This window comes from Trypanosoma brucei, chromosome 3, assembly GCF_000210295.1.
Source record: "Trypanosoma brucei gambiense DAL972 chromosome 3, complete sequence".
Taxonomy (NCBI): Eukaryota; Euglenozoa; class Kinetoplastea; order Trypanosomatida; family Trypanosomatidae; genus Trypanosoma; species Trypanosoma brucei.
Window position 1 is genome coordinate 265,468 of NC_026736.1, and position 12,987 is coordinate 278,454.

The 12,987-nt window shown below is 46.6% G+C and overlaps 6 protein-coding genes across 6 annotated transcripts; all 6 read left to right on the forward strand.

Moving 5' to 3' along the window:
* Nucleotides 1-745: 745 nt before the first annotated feature.
* Nucleotides 746-2,611, forward strand: TbgDal_III1110 (cytosine-specific DNA methylase, putative; the record flags this gene model as incomplete). The annotated part of the gene is made up of 1 exon (XM_011773763.1): nucleotides 746-2,611. The coding sequence occupies one exon, from the start codon at nucleotides 746-748 to the stop codon at nucleotides 2,609-2,611; it is 1,866 nt and encodes a 621-aa protein (XP_011772065.1).
* Nucleotides 2,612-2,912: 301 nt separating this feature from the next.
* On the forward strand, nucleotides 2,913-3,254 carry TbgDal_III1120 (ribosomal protein S25, putative; the record flags this gene model as incomplete). Its single annotated transcript, XM_011773764.1, has 1 exon — nucleotides 2,913-3,254. The coding sequence occupies one exon, from the start codon at nucleotides 2,913-2,915 to the stop codon at nucleotides 3,252-3,254; it is 342 nt and encodes a 113-aa protein (XP_011772066.1).
* A 504-nt stretch (nucleotides 3,255-3,758) lies between these two features.
* TbgDal_III1130 (ATP synthase F1, beta subunit) lies at nucleotides 3,759-5,318 on the forward strand (the record flags this gene model as incomplete). Its single annotated transcript, XM_011773765.1, has 1 exon — nucleotides 3,759-5,318. One exon carries the CDS (start codon nucleotides 3,759-3,761, stop codon nucleotides 5,316-5,318), a length of 1,560 nt encoding a protein of 519 aa, XP_011772067.1.
* A 1,453-nt stretch (nucleotides 5,319-6,771) lies between these two features.
* On the forward strand, nucleotides 6,772-8,208 carry TbgDal_III1140 (hypothetical protein, conserved; the record flags this gene model as incomplete). The annotated part of the gene is made up of 1 exon (XM_011773766.1): nucleotides 6,772-8,208. The coding sequence occupies one exon, from the start codon at nucleotides 6,772-6,774 to the stop codon at nucleotides 8,206-8,208; it is 1,437 nt and encodes a 478-aa protein (XP_011772068.1).
* Nucleotides 8,209-9,674: 1,466 nt separating this feature from the next.
* On the forward strand, nucleotides 9,675-10,679 carry TbgDal_III1150 (hypothetical protein, conserved; the record flags this gene model as incomplete). Its single annotated transcript, XM_011773767.1, has 1 exon — nucleotides 9,675-10,679. The coding sequence occupies one exon, from the start codon at nucleotides 9,675-9,677 to the stop codon at nucleotides 10,677-10,679; it is 1,005 nt and encodes a 334-aa protein (XP_011772069.1).
* A 1,455-nt stretch (nucleotides 10,680-12,134) lies between these two features.
* TbgDal_III1160 (cytochrome c oxidase VII, putative) lies at nucleotides 12,135-12,632 on the forward strand (the record flags this gene model as incomplete). The annotated part of the gene is made up of 1 exon (XM_011773768.1): nucleotides 12,135-12,632. The coding sequence occupies one exon, from the start codon at nucleotides 12,135-12,137 to the stop codon at nucleotides 12,630-12,632; it is 498 nt and encodes a 165-aa protein (XP_011772070.1).
* Between the last annotated feature and the right edge of the window lie 355 nt (nucleotides 12,633-12,987).

Genomic DNA, 12,987 nt, shown 5'->3' on the forward strand with positions numbered 1-12,987 from the left:
GGGAGGTAAAACAGAAGAGGGGCAACATACGCTGCTACGGAAGCAATGTTTGTGGTGACCACCGTCAGCAATGCGGGTTGAAGACGAGAGCACGCGGGTGTGAGTAACATCAACGTTGCGGTATCTTTCCTTCCACTTTCTTCTTTTAGATCCCTTAAGGATAGTGCTTGTGCGACTTCCCATTACTGCTTGAATTAGGGGAAAGCAGTACTGAAAGGGCTGGGTGATAACGGGAAGGCACCTTAGCAAGAAGAATGAGGGAAGGAGCGTAAATAAAAACCAAACGTAAACAGGTAAATAATTACGGTAGTTCGGTTAAAAGTCCCGCAGGCTCAAGAGCGGCCTGTTGTGTGGGGATTAAAAAAGGAAAAAGGGAGCGGTAATACAAAGTTTCTGCTCTGCTGGTGTTTCGCTGTTGTTCTGACCTGCAGAGGTGCAATATGCTGCGCGGCCCCCATTTCCCCACATGGCTTTACCTTTCTCTTATCTGCTTGACTTCTGCTTCTCGTTATTTCATACACCCCGTCTCATTGTTTTCTCCGTATCCTTTGGCATTTTGTTGTCTCATATTATCCACGGTAACATCGATGTGGAAAAGGTGGGCTGGGAGGGGCTGGGGTTGCTTCGGTGTGAGCGTACAGTAGACGTTGCGTTGGCCACTTCTTCTCAACTGCGTTCGCGTGCGCAGCTATAAAGCTACCCCGTCCCTCTTTTTTATTTTATTCGTCACAGTTACGGACCGTTGATGTGCTCTGTTGCACCGTTAGCTTCACACGGTACGGGATGTCCTGTCGCCGCTTGTATCGTGCGCTGCAAAAGACACCTTTCAGCTGTCGTGTGCCGCTTACGGAAGCTCAAAAGGTTGCGAAGTGGCCGCAACGTAACAACTTTCAACGCCAACTTTTACGAAGCGGTGGCTGAAGAGCGGCGCTACGGAGCATTTACGGATGGTGAACACTTTGACGACTGCACACTGCACCTGCGGCGGTGGATGTTGCGTCGTGTGACGTGTGCACCGACTTTCGCTACCTCTGTTACGGGTAGTGTAGAAACGAATGAAGTGCTAACAATGTGGACAAAGTTGAGTGGTGGTGGAGTTGTGTGGAATATTTTGCAAAAAGAGCAGCAGTGTTACGCAGTGCACTTCATAGGAGAGCTCTCATCTGATTTTGTTAAGGAGTTATTTAATTGTACCGTTGACGAATATCGCTCTGGTAGCCACAACGGTGTTGTGTTGTGTATTGTGCAGCAGTTGCGTGTGTACTCTGAAGCATGTTGTAGACCGGAGGATTTCCCACCACCTCTTTACGAGCTACGCGCTGCTGCCTTACGGACACAAGTTCTCCATCAGTGTGGCAGTGCCGGCGCGTTTCCCACTTCTACAAAGTTGGGGAAACGGTCTGAGAATGGGTCGGACTGCTTTACGTTCTCGGAGTTGTTCGCTGGCATCGGTATGTTTCGTGTTGGGCTCGAGCGAATTGGTGGGAAGTGTGTCTTTGCGGTTGAGTGCGCACCTCACGCACGTAGTGTGTATCACGCTAACCACCATTTGCCAAGGCGTAGTAGTTGTGGAAATGAGGCATTACCAGCTACTCGTCGCCCTGTTCCACTCGTCGGCGATATCACCACTGTCCCTTCGCACTACTTCCCACACCACGATGTGTTAACAGCTGGTTTTCCGTGCCAAAGTTTCGCCAAAGCAGGATCTGCCACTGGTCTGCGCGATACAAAAGGGCAACTTTTTTATGAGGTCGTGCGAGTGATACAAAGCACCAAGCCAAAGGCGTTCCTACTGGAAAACGTAGAAAATGTACTACATGTTGGGGGTGAAGATGGAGGCGAGGCCAACGCAAGCGAGGAATCGCAACATCACTTGAAGTTTATACTTGACGCGTTGCGGTCACCTTCGCCGGACAGTAATGAAGCGCTTACTTACGTCGTCGTGTATCGGGTTATTGATGGTGCTCTTGTGACCCCGCAGAGACGAAGACGTGCCTATTTTGTAGGAATCAGAGCTGATTTACCACGTGCAAACGCGAGGGATGTTGGTGCTGTGCTTGACGATGCTGTGCGACAGCTACGAGCATACAGAGATATGCATCCGGAAGCACCACGTTGCGTGAGGGATATCCTTGATTCCACGGGTGACACGAGCGAGATGGGGGAGTTCAATCAGTCTTTAGTATCGCTGCGTCTGACGGAGTCACAGTGGGCAGCAGTTCAGCGCAGTGTAACTTTCCGCCGATCCCCTTCGTGGCGCGTGTCTGATCTCAACGGGCTGGCACGGACTCTCATGGGAAGCTACCGCACCAGCTATCAACTCTACTCGGAGTTTGTTCCTCTGCCTGACGGTGGGCCGCCCTTTCGCTTTTACTCAATTCGTGAATGTGCCCGACTTCAGGGCATTCCCGACTGGTTCTCCTTTAATGTTGTCTGTTATCCACTGTCTCCGGAGAAGTGCAACGGTAGGAGCGGTCCCTCTCATGGAAGTGATAAGGGCTGTGAAAGGTGTGTACCTGTGGGGGCGGTATACAAACTAATTGGAAATGCAGTGAATCCCATTGTTGTTGAGTACTTGGGTCGTGCACTTTTAAGTCGTATCCTTAAGTAGCCCTGTTGACGGCTCGTTGGTGGCAAAACACTAAATGTGTTGGATACACCATTTCACGGAGGGTCGCCGGGTGTTGTTGTTACATTCATTTATATGGATTTGCACTACTTATCTCACTTTCCGTCGTCACCTCAACTGCTGTATGTCTTACATGCATGTGGACGCATCATACCCCTAGCGCGCAAACAATTGTCCCTCTTCCTTCATTATTTCCTCTCACTTTCCTGTACGAATACTTTAATTTGTCACTGCTGGTTATAAAGCTCCAAGTTTCTTTTCGTCGTAGCAAACTACCGCAGCGATGCCACCAAAGAAGGGAGGGAAGGACACCAAGCAGGCGCCCAAGAAGGGCAAGATGGAGAACCTCAACAAGGGTGCCAAGAAGGCTGCAAAGAAGTGGTCTAAGGGCCGTACCCGTGAGGCACTTCAGAACGCCGTCATGTTCGACAAGGAAACGATGGACAAACTCATGAAGGAAGTACCGAAGTACAAGGTTATCACACCATCCATCATCAGTGACCGTCTGAAGATCTCCGTGGCTCTTGCCGGGAAGGGGCTCCAGCACTTGTGCAGACAGGGGCTCATTCGGTTGGTTTCATGCAGCAGCAAGTTTCGCGTTTACACGCGCGCTGCTACCGCATAAAGAAGAGTGGATGCGTGCGAGCTGCCACTGCCACTCTTCTTTTCTCATCTGTTCATGAGCGCCTTCTCGCCCCTTGATGGCGTCTAGTCAACATTGTGAGGCCGACAAAGAAACTTGAGCAGAGAAAAGGGGTGGTAGTCCAAATTATTTTTTGGTACATCCTTTTTTCTTTTCATTTTCTCCTTTTTGTTTGACTGTCCAATAAAGAATAATGTCTTCTGCTGTTGTATGCGGAAGCACGGAGGTTTCGTGCGACTGTTTGTGGTTGACTGCTACAAACCTTTTGTTATGAGCATCACACCCATCTACTTAACCGTTTTTTTTTCACCTATTTTCTTTTTTCTGTTTGATTATCTGTGCATGTGGCACCAAACAGGTTTATTCCAGTCCTTGTGATTCTCCTCGTCTCACAAAGTAACATATCTAGAGAAGAAGTAACCGGAGTTAATTTGTAATAATCTGTCGATAACGGACAAGTAAGGGAACAACAGGGAAGGAGAAAGTATGCTGACTCGTTTCCGAAGTGCTGTCTTGCGTGGCGCCGTCTCCATCACGGGAGCCCGCGCAGCCTCAACTGCTCCTGTTGCCGACCACAAGGGCCGTGTTGGCCACGTCTCCCAAGTAATTGGTGCGGTTGTGGACGTCCACTTTGCCGACGGCGTCCCACCGGTGTTGACTGCCCTTGACGTTGTTGACAAACTTGGCCGTGATGAGCCTCTTACTCTTGAGATCGTGCAGCATCTTGACGCCCACACGGGCCGCTGTATCGCGATGCAAACGACGGATCTCCTCAAACTGAAGGCAAAGGTCGTTTCGACAGGTGGCAACATTTCCGTTCCTGTCGGCCGGGAAACACTAGGTCGTATCTTCAACGTGCTTGGAGACGCTATTGACCAGCGCGGCCCCGTTGGTGAGAAACTGCGCATGCCCATCCATGCCGTGGCTCCCAAACTTGCGGACCAGGCCGCTGAGGATGCGGTGCTCACAACTGGTATTAAGGTGATTGATCTCATTCTCCCTTACTGCAAAGGTGGAAAAATTGGCCTCTTTGGGGGTGCGGGTGTGGGCAAAACCGTCATTATTATGGAGCTCATTAACAACGTTGCCAAGGGTCACGGTGGTTTCTCTGTCTTCGCTGGTGTTGGTGAGCGTACCCGTGAGGGAACGGATTTGTATCTTGAGATGATGCAGTCTAAGGTTATTGACCTTAAGGGTGAGTCCAAATGTGTGTTGGTGTACGGTCAGATGAACGAGCCCCCAGGTGCCCGTGCGCGTGTTGCGCAGTCGGCTCTGACGATGGCTGAGTACTTCCGTGATGTGGAGGGCCAAGATGTGCTTCTTTTTATCGACAATATTTTTCGTTTCACTCAGGCTAACTCCGAGGTGTCGGCGCTTCTGGGTCGTATTCCCGCCGCTGTTGGCTACCAGCCTACCCTCGCTGAGGATCTAGGGCAGTTGCAGGAGCGTATTACCTCAACAACGAAAGGCTCCATTACTTCTGTGCAGGCCGTATACGTGCCGGCCGATGACATTACCGATCCAGCTCCAGCAACAACCTTCTCACATCTGGACGCCACAACTGTGTTGGACCGTGCTGTTGCCGAGTCTGGTATCTACCCCGCTGTTAACCCACTGGAATGCGCCTCGCGTATCATGGACCCCGACGTTATCAGTGTGGATCACTACAATGTTGCACAAGATGTGGTACAGATGCTCACCAAGTACAGGGAATTACAGGATATCATTGCTGTCCTTGGTATCGACGAGCTAAGCGAGGAGGACAAACTTATCGTGGACCGTGCGCGTAAGTTGGTGAAGTTCCTCTCCCAGCCATTCCAAGTTGCTGAGGTCTTCACAGGAATGACTGGCCATTACGTGCAGTTGGATGACACCATCGATTCCTTTTCTGGTCTCCTCATGGGTACGTACGATCAAGTGCCTGAGATGGCCTTCTATATGGTTGGTGGTATCAACTCAGTGCTTGAGAAGGCAAAGAAGATGGCTGAGGAGGCTGCTGAGCTTGAAAAGATGCGCCGTGCCCGTGTTGCTCAAGCCAGTAGCTAAATGCAGATACATTCTCTTTCTTTTACGATGCTGTTTAAAGCGCGGATGTGCGGACGTTACTCAGACGGTGCGTGTGGTTGGGTCCAATCATTGGTTATGTTATATCTGACAGCGGAAGCCACTAAGGAGTTAAGTAATCGCACGAGGACAGGATGTTTAAAGCTTGGCTGGGGTTCGTAGGGTTAGGGTATATTAGGAAGTGGGACAAAGGAATCAGTATGCGGCGCACGTATGACAGTAGAGATGGTCAATCATCGAAAAGTGTTCACGAAGGTGTGGCACTTAAGTGAACTAATGAGAAGATGCTGGTACCTGAAGCGGAGAGCGCTAAGTTGCATGCAAGAGGGTGATGGCGGTTTATCGGCCGTGTGCGGCTTGTTGATTCCTGAGGTCTTAACGTGGATGAAGTGGGACAAAATGAGAGTGTGTAAATGACGTGTGGCGAACCGACGTATCGGATTATTTAGGACTACTTGTAGTAAAAGAAACGCAGGAAAGGGAAAGGAGAGGGATAAGCTCCGCTTGTGGCGTGCCGACATCTGAAAAAATTTGTGCGGTGTAGTGGGAACGCCAACACCATAAGCATTGTTATGTACGACTGACGGACATTGACGGTAGCGGACAATAATGGGAAAAAGAATCGCCGGGCGAATGGCGGGAAACAAAAACAAGGTTGACTGGGAAGGGCGAGCAGTTGGGAGTATTAGAGGATGGCAGGGAAGTGGACACCACAGGAGGAAGTGAGGTAATTTGTTTACCTTCGCAGATGGTGGGAGGTTTGTCACCTCACTTCACCCTTTCTCATTTTTTAAATACTTTTCTATCATCCCGGGGCCCTCTATCTGTGCGTGAGCAGCTGGGCTTCATTCATCATTTGTTTTTGTGTTGCTGATGTGCATTAACCACTAAAACAGTGCGTACTTCTACGGGATGCTTTACTGTTTTTTTTTTTATGTTCGAAGGAAGTGTACTTCGCTGTTGTCGTTGGGCATGATCCATCTGCTTTGTGAGTAACCTCTTTTTCTCATGCGGCTCCTTTCTCCCCCTTTTCCTCGTTTCATTGTTTACCTTCCCGGAATTTGCTTGCCGTTTTTTTTTTTGGTGCTGATGCGACGCGTATTATCTTTCGGTTGCTTCGTTCATTGCTCCATTTGCTTCGCTTTGACTTTCTCTTCCCTTGTCAGTTGATAGAAGTGATTGAACCCTTATATTTGCCTGCACTGTTGGTGACGTGTAGCTGCGTTTGCAGGGGACCACAGAGTAAACACTGTGCGAAGAAAGAGAAGACATTAACTGTTCATATCTTTTAGGAAAGGATCAGTGAAGGTGCCGTCCGGGAGACATTGAAATATACAGAGATATACGTATATTTATTTGTGTTAGCGGCAACCGAAGGTGCAGATTTGTGTAGACGTGTGACTCTTTGAGTAATTGGTGGGAGTAAACGGTACAGATGTTGAACTGGTGGCTCATAGTACTTATCGTTGTATGTTCTCTTTTGTGCCTTGCGATCGCCATATACGTGCTTTACTACTTCTCCTCGGAGGATGATCACGAGGGGAGCTATTTAACCAAAGTGATTATAGTTTTCGGCATACTTTTGGCTATAGGAGTGGTACTTTTGCTTCCCTTTGATGCCTCTAACGCCAGGGACCCCACTGTGGGAAGTAAATACGTTAACACGCTGAATACAGACCTCATGTGGGAGATTGTCTTGTGGTCACTTGCTGCCATGGCACTGGTGGTTGTTCCTTTTACAGTATTTTTCTACGAGGCATATGATCCCGATGATGAGAGCTTCTCCAAACAGTGCGGGCAAGCGATCACTTTAACACTCATTGTATCCTTTGTGTTCATTGTAATAACTGCCGTCTGCTTTTTGAGTTTTGGTACGGCACTTGTTCCAGTGGAGTTATATGAGGCTCTGCCGCAGATAGTAGATGATATTGACAGAGTGTCGTATAATACCACCAGTGACAAGGACAAGTTTGAAGTGCATGTGAGTATATTCACCTACGTTGTTGGTGAACTCTGTCTTGTTGGGTGGATTGCATTCTTCTTTTACGCTGGTGTAGGACTTGTTTCGGTTCCCGTCGATTTAATCCGTGGCTTTATAAATCGGCCGAAACCGATAAGTGGATCCACCTTTGCACAGGAGATGGCCGTTATCGCAGCAAAGGGAGACACACTGCTTTCGGTAGCGCTTGCCCTTCAGAACGAGGCGCGGGGTAAAGTTCCAAGGTCAATGCGGAATAAAATTTCATTTCTGCGTGCTGAGACACATGTTCTGGAGGAGGAACAGGAGGAACTCATATGGAACTATAAAAAGGTGGGCGGGTCACCGTTCATCGTCTATGGAAAGCTTCTGATCGGAATTTTGTCTGTCGCCCTCAGCATTTCCTGGGTATTGCAAATATTTCTGCACAATACATTCAAAATAGTGCCATTTCTTAGTACACTGGTTACCGCGCTGGATGAGGTTTTTCCACTTTTTGGTATCATAACCTATGGTATATTTGCTTTCTACTTGGTGTGGATTACGCTAGAAGGTCAAATCCGTGTTGGGCTGCGATTTGTTTTCTTTCAGATCCATCCCATGAAACCACATGATACGACTCTTAACTCTATTGTGTTTAACGTGGGTTTGCTGCTCCTTACGAGTTATGCCATCCTGCAGTTCACTACGCGCTCCTTCAACGAATACATCCCACGGACCTCAATCAATGCCCTGATGAATCTGTACGTGATGAACCTTAAGGGCATCGGAGTTGCCGTAGAGTGGGCGCAGTTTTGTCTTCTTGGCGTTTCATTCTTGGGACTTCTGTTTGTACTTGCATGCCCTGCGAAAAATGCGGCAGCGCGACCCAAGAAGCCAAACTATTCAACATAAAGGCCAGTTCGTGCGTTTTTGATTGAGTGTATAAGTGGATGTGCTTGGTGTAGATATGATTCCAACCTCGTGCAAATATCACAAGTAATCAAAAGGTTTCAGTCGCTAGGTTGCAGACGGGTGTTTTCGAATGATAACAAGTGAGCGGAGCCGGGCCCCATGATGTTTGGTTTTGTTCTTTAAGCTCCACTCCCTCACTTCTCTATCCCTTTTTGTTTATTTATCTTTGTTTTTGTGGTGGGACGATGGAACCCTACGTGAGCTGTGTTTTGTTCTCTTCATGAGAATTGTATTGTGGTGGTGGAGGCGGTATGGGCCGGCGATGATTTTTTATTTCCAATGTGCTCATACTTGCCGCACTTTTTGTCTCTTTACTGACCCGCGGTGTGGCGGTCATTCATTTTGTTTGAAGAAGTGATGAATGGTTCGTTGTCGTTATTGCTAATGTTCATGGGCGGTGCCTACTTTAAGCGTTGGTTTTATTGCTCTCCACACTTCGTTCTACGCGACATTTCTTTTTTTTTTTTTCAATCCCCTGCTGCTTCCCACTTCATAGGACTCTTTGGTGACATCTACCGATTCAAAGTTTCCCTTTGCTCTCCTCCACAAGTGCGTGGTGATGTGCTACCAAAAGGATTGCCAAGTTGTATTGTCTCTTTCCATTCTTTAAGTTTTCCTAAATATTGGTACAATCGTTATTACTTTTAGCGAGTGAAAGGGGCAGCGTTGGAAAGCATAGAGAAATGAATGTGTCGGTATGAAATTAACGCTTGGAGACAAGGTGTTGTGGCTTTTTGCAAAACGAATCCCAGAGCGCAGGTCTATCCTTGCATTTGTTTCTTATGTTTCTCTCATTGCCTCAATTTTGTCTCTCTTTACTTTCTTTTTTTTATTTTTTGTCGTTGTCTAATCCCTTTGTTCGCTTGAACCATCGGGAAGGAAAATTACACACAAAACATTACTAGTAGTAGCGGTTAGTGGGAGAGTCGGGGGAAAAAAAAAAACGACAGAAAGGGGAAGAGAGAAAGCAGGTGAAGGCATCAAAAGGGGCGTTTAATACGTAGCAGTGGAGGAAAAGGAAAGTTTCAAATCAATCAATCGCTGAGTAAGTTTTCACCGGGTAAACAAGCACCAGCGGTTGACAGAAGCAGCTTTGTGGTCAGAAGTGTTTGAGTATAAAACTTGTACGACGTACAGAAAGAAAGTTGATCCATCTATATCAACTAATTAATTTATATATACATACAGACAGATAGATAGTTATATAAATCAATCCGGAATCCGAAAGGGAAGCTGCCGGAACCGAAGGTGCTGAAGTTCATTGAAAAGAGAATATTGCGTATCACACACTTTCCAAGACACGGTAATTAATCTTGGTATCGGCACCAGGTTATTATTCCACTTCTATCTATCTATCTCACTTACTTTCTCCCTTACACACGATCACTTTCGTAGCAGTCTGCACGATGACCCACAATGTGATGTGTGATGATGTGTTGCCGCAGCTAAACCTTCCAGATGGTGTAACTAGGTGGAATGCGAATTTGCTTGAGGAGGAGCGACGTCTCCGAAATAGTGACGGACATGCTGACCGAATAATATTGACAATTAATACCCTTGGGAAACGTAGCAAGGAGGCGCAGTCGCTGAATACCATACTCACCTCCGTACCGCGTTTGCGAGAAAACAGAGACGCCCGTCTTTATTTGCTCTGCCATGGTGGCCGGGGCGTTGGAATTTTAAAGATTGGAGTGAAGAGGTTATTCGTGGTGCCGCCGTCGCACGCGGGGCTGATGGAAATTGAACCCGTGTGCGTCCTGGACTTCTTTGTTGATACCAGCAACCAGCGGCAGGGCTACGGGAAGATTCTTTTTGAACATATGTTGGCGTTTGAGCGGCTGAGCCCAGGTGACGTGGCCATTGACCGCCCAAGTGTCAAGTTTCTAGCATTTCTACGAAAGCATTACGGACTGGTAGAGTACACCCCTCAGTCCAATAATTTCGTAGTGTTTCACAAGTTTTTCGAGCGTCACCAGCAGCAGCGGCGTGGAGTTGGAGGTTCCGGTCGCTCTGGTTACCAGCACTGCAACGAGACTACAACACAGCAGTTGGGAACTCAAAGTGGGTTACTGGAGGATATAAATCAAACTCATCCGGCGCCTAGTTATGCCTTGCGGGGTGTTGTTATGGGTCACACCGGCCCACCATTAGATCTTACCAATGTTACCCAACAGCAGAAACCATACCATCAACCTTTCGCAACAGGGAGGAAAACATCGTATGAATTGCAGTACGAACGGTACCTCCAAAGTCAAAATTGCCGGCCAACCGGGAATGCGGGATATGGTGGTGGGAATGGACCTGCATCTTCAGCGGAGGTGCGTGCTACAAATTGTCAGGCACGACGCCGCACATCACCAACGCGAAGTGGTGTACCGTACAATATAATCAATGGGTCTACGGGATCTTAGTTCCATATGGTAGGTGTCGAGAAAGGTAACAACACCAACATCTGAAAGGCTTGTCGAGTATGTTTTTTTTTTTTCGTGTGTGTGTGTATATATATATGTGTGTAGAAGAATAAAACGGAAAAGGGAGAGTGGAAAGGTTGAAGAGAGAGAGGGAGAGAATGGAGAAAAGGAAGAGAGATTCTGCAAATAGTTGATTTTCAGTTTTGGTTTCACTTCGTGTGGTACCGAAAGGTTTTTTTTTTTATCTGAGGGCTGTGCGTCCGGGACACGTCAAAGTTATTTGAAAGTGATGTTTTTTTTTTTTTTGGTGTCCTCTTCTTCTTTCGTTTATTTACCGTTTGCCCAAAATCTGCCGCTTCATGCATGTCTTACCTTTCTCCACTTCTTTTTTGATGTTGACTCTCCTCCCCCTAACCCTAACTACTATTTAATTTTGCTTTATCTTTTTTTTTTTTTGCCTGTGTCATCTCTGCGGACCTGTTGCCTCCTTATCATTTGTTTCTTGCAATCTCTTTTAATAGTATGTGTAGCATCTTAAGGGATTGCCTGCTGGAAGGGGAAAAGAATTATTTGATGGCACACAAACTGCGGTAAGTTGAAGTGTAATCCCAGTAGGGTCACGTCACCGTTATTTGTTAGCTGTAAAATTTTCTTTACATACTGTCAGTTTAAATTGACCGCTGCAGTTGTGATTTGTAATCATATATTATACGGGGACGAGAGGAGAGGATGTGTATTATTGTTTCTACGGTGAGTGTGGGACGGTAACTTGAGTATAACCAATAGCAACAAGAAAGGATCTATTTTTTTTTTGTTTTTGGTGTTTTATGAAGGGTCTGTAGGTTCAAGAAGACGACTTGAGCGTGGTTTCTTCTTCTTGTGCCCTTGAATTAAGTTAATGATGGTCGTGAATTGCATCGTGTGCCCTTATGTATATATATATATATATATATACACGTGTGCTTGTGTTTGTATCAGTGAGATGCAGGGAAACCATGAAGGCGAACACAACGGAATGTCTAACCGATCCCCCTTTACGTGTAGCGTGTTTCACATTGCTCCGTCTTGTGTTGATGTTTATTGTTTAGGGGTGGCAGAACGTTGAAAGGTTGTTGCATGACTTAATAACAAATAATTGAAACGAAAAGAACTAAGCTGGTGAAACGGATTAGTGGCCACTCCGTTTCAGAAACAGTGTATGACACTTTAAACTGCATTGTGTTGAGTGATGGGTGAGATGGCTTCCTTATTGTGTTACTGTGCAAGTAAATTTTGAGTACACGCTAAATCCGAATACATCAATCCTTTTTTTTCGAATTTCCCATTATGTTCACACAAGTAAACGTCTATTTCATACGCAGTTAGTCGTGAATTAGACCTTTATTATCGCTATCAAACAATTGTTACCAAACATACATAAAGGGGGGAGGTTTATTTATTTATATATTTTGAACAATGCCGCGTCCCTTTGGTGTGTGGGCTCCTGCGACAACCCTCGCGGAGTACCGCGCCCGTATTCCTGGTATGAGCAATTTTAAGCTGCGATGGGTATTTGGTGCTCGGCGAGAGGTTTATTACCACCCGGAGGCACTTGCTCACTTTAAGGACCATCAACAATATAAAGACGCTGTGGATACCGTACGTGCAATGCGCACTTCCGACAAGTTCTTCGGTGAGGGCGTCAAGTTACCGCACCACCCCCTCATTAAGATGGGTGTTATATTGTCGATTCATGGTTATTTGACGTACTGCTGTCTGCGCTATTACTATGGTACGCATGTTCCGGCCAATAATCCAACATGGAGAAAGATTGTGAACAAGGAGTGGGAGGAGGCAATTAACAACTCTCCATGGGATCATATGTCGCACGTGTGGCAATACAGTGATCAATACGCGTCGTCCATTGGCGAGGCGGCAGCCCTGGGCAGACGTAAGTTCTATATTCCTGCCTAGTACAATATGCATGGATGTTAAATTATCTCCGTTGTCGTTCGTTCGTTTATTGGTTCCTTTGGGCTATTATTATTTTTCCTTCTTGTTTAGTAGCACTAGTAGGTAGGGTTATCGATTCGGTGAAGACGATGTAATATTATGTTATTATAATCATTATTATTATTATTTGCGAGAATGGTGCCAAACATTAGTAAAAGAAAGTTGGAAATCAGGGGAAACATATGTGTGCATTTTCTTTTTGTATTGAAGGTCTTATGTTACACGCCAAAAACGTTCACAACTGCATTCCGTATATTTATGTTGTCTCACTTTCAATTTTTGTATTCTGTTTATTTTTGCGATTTACATGCTTCTC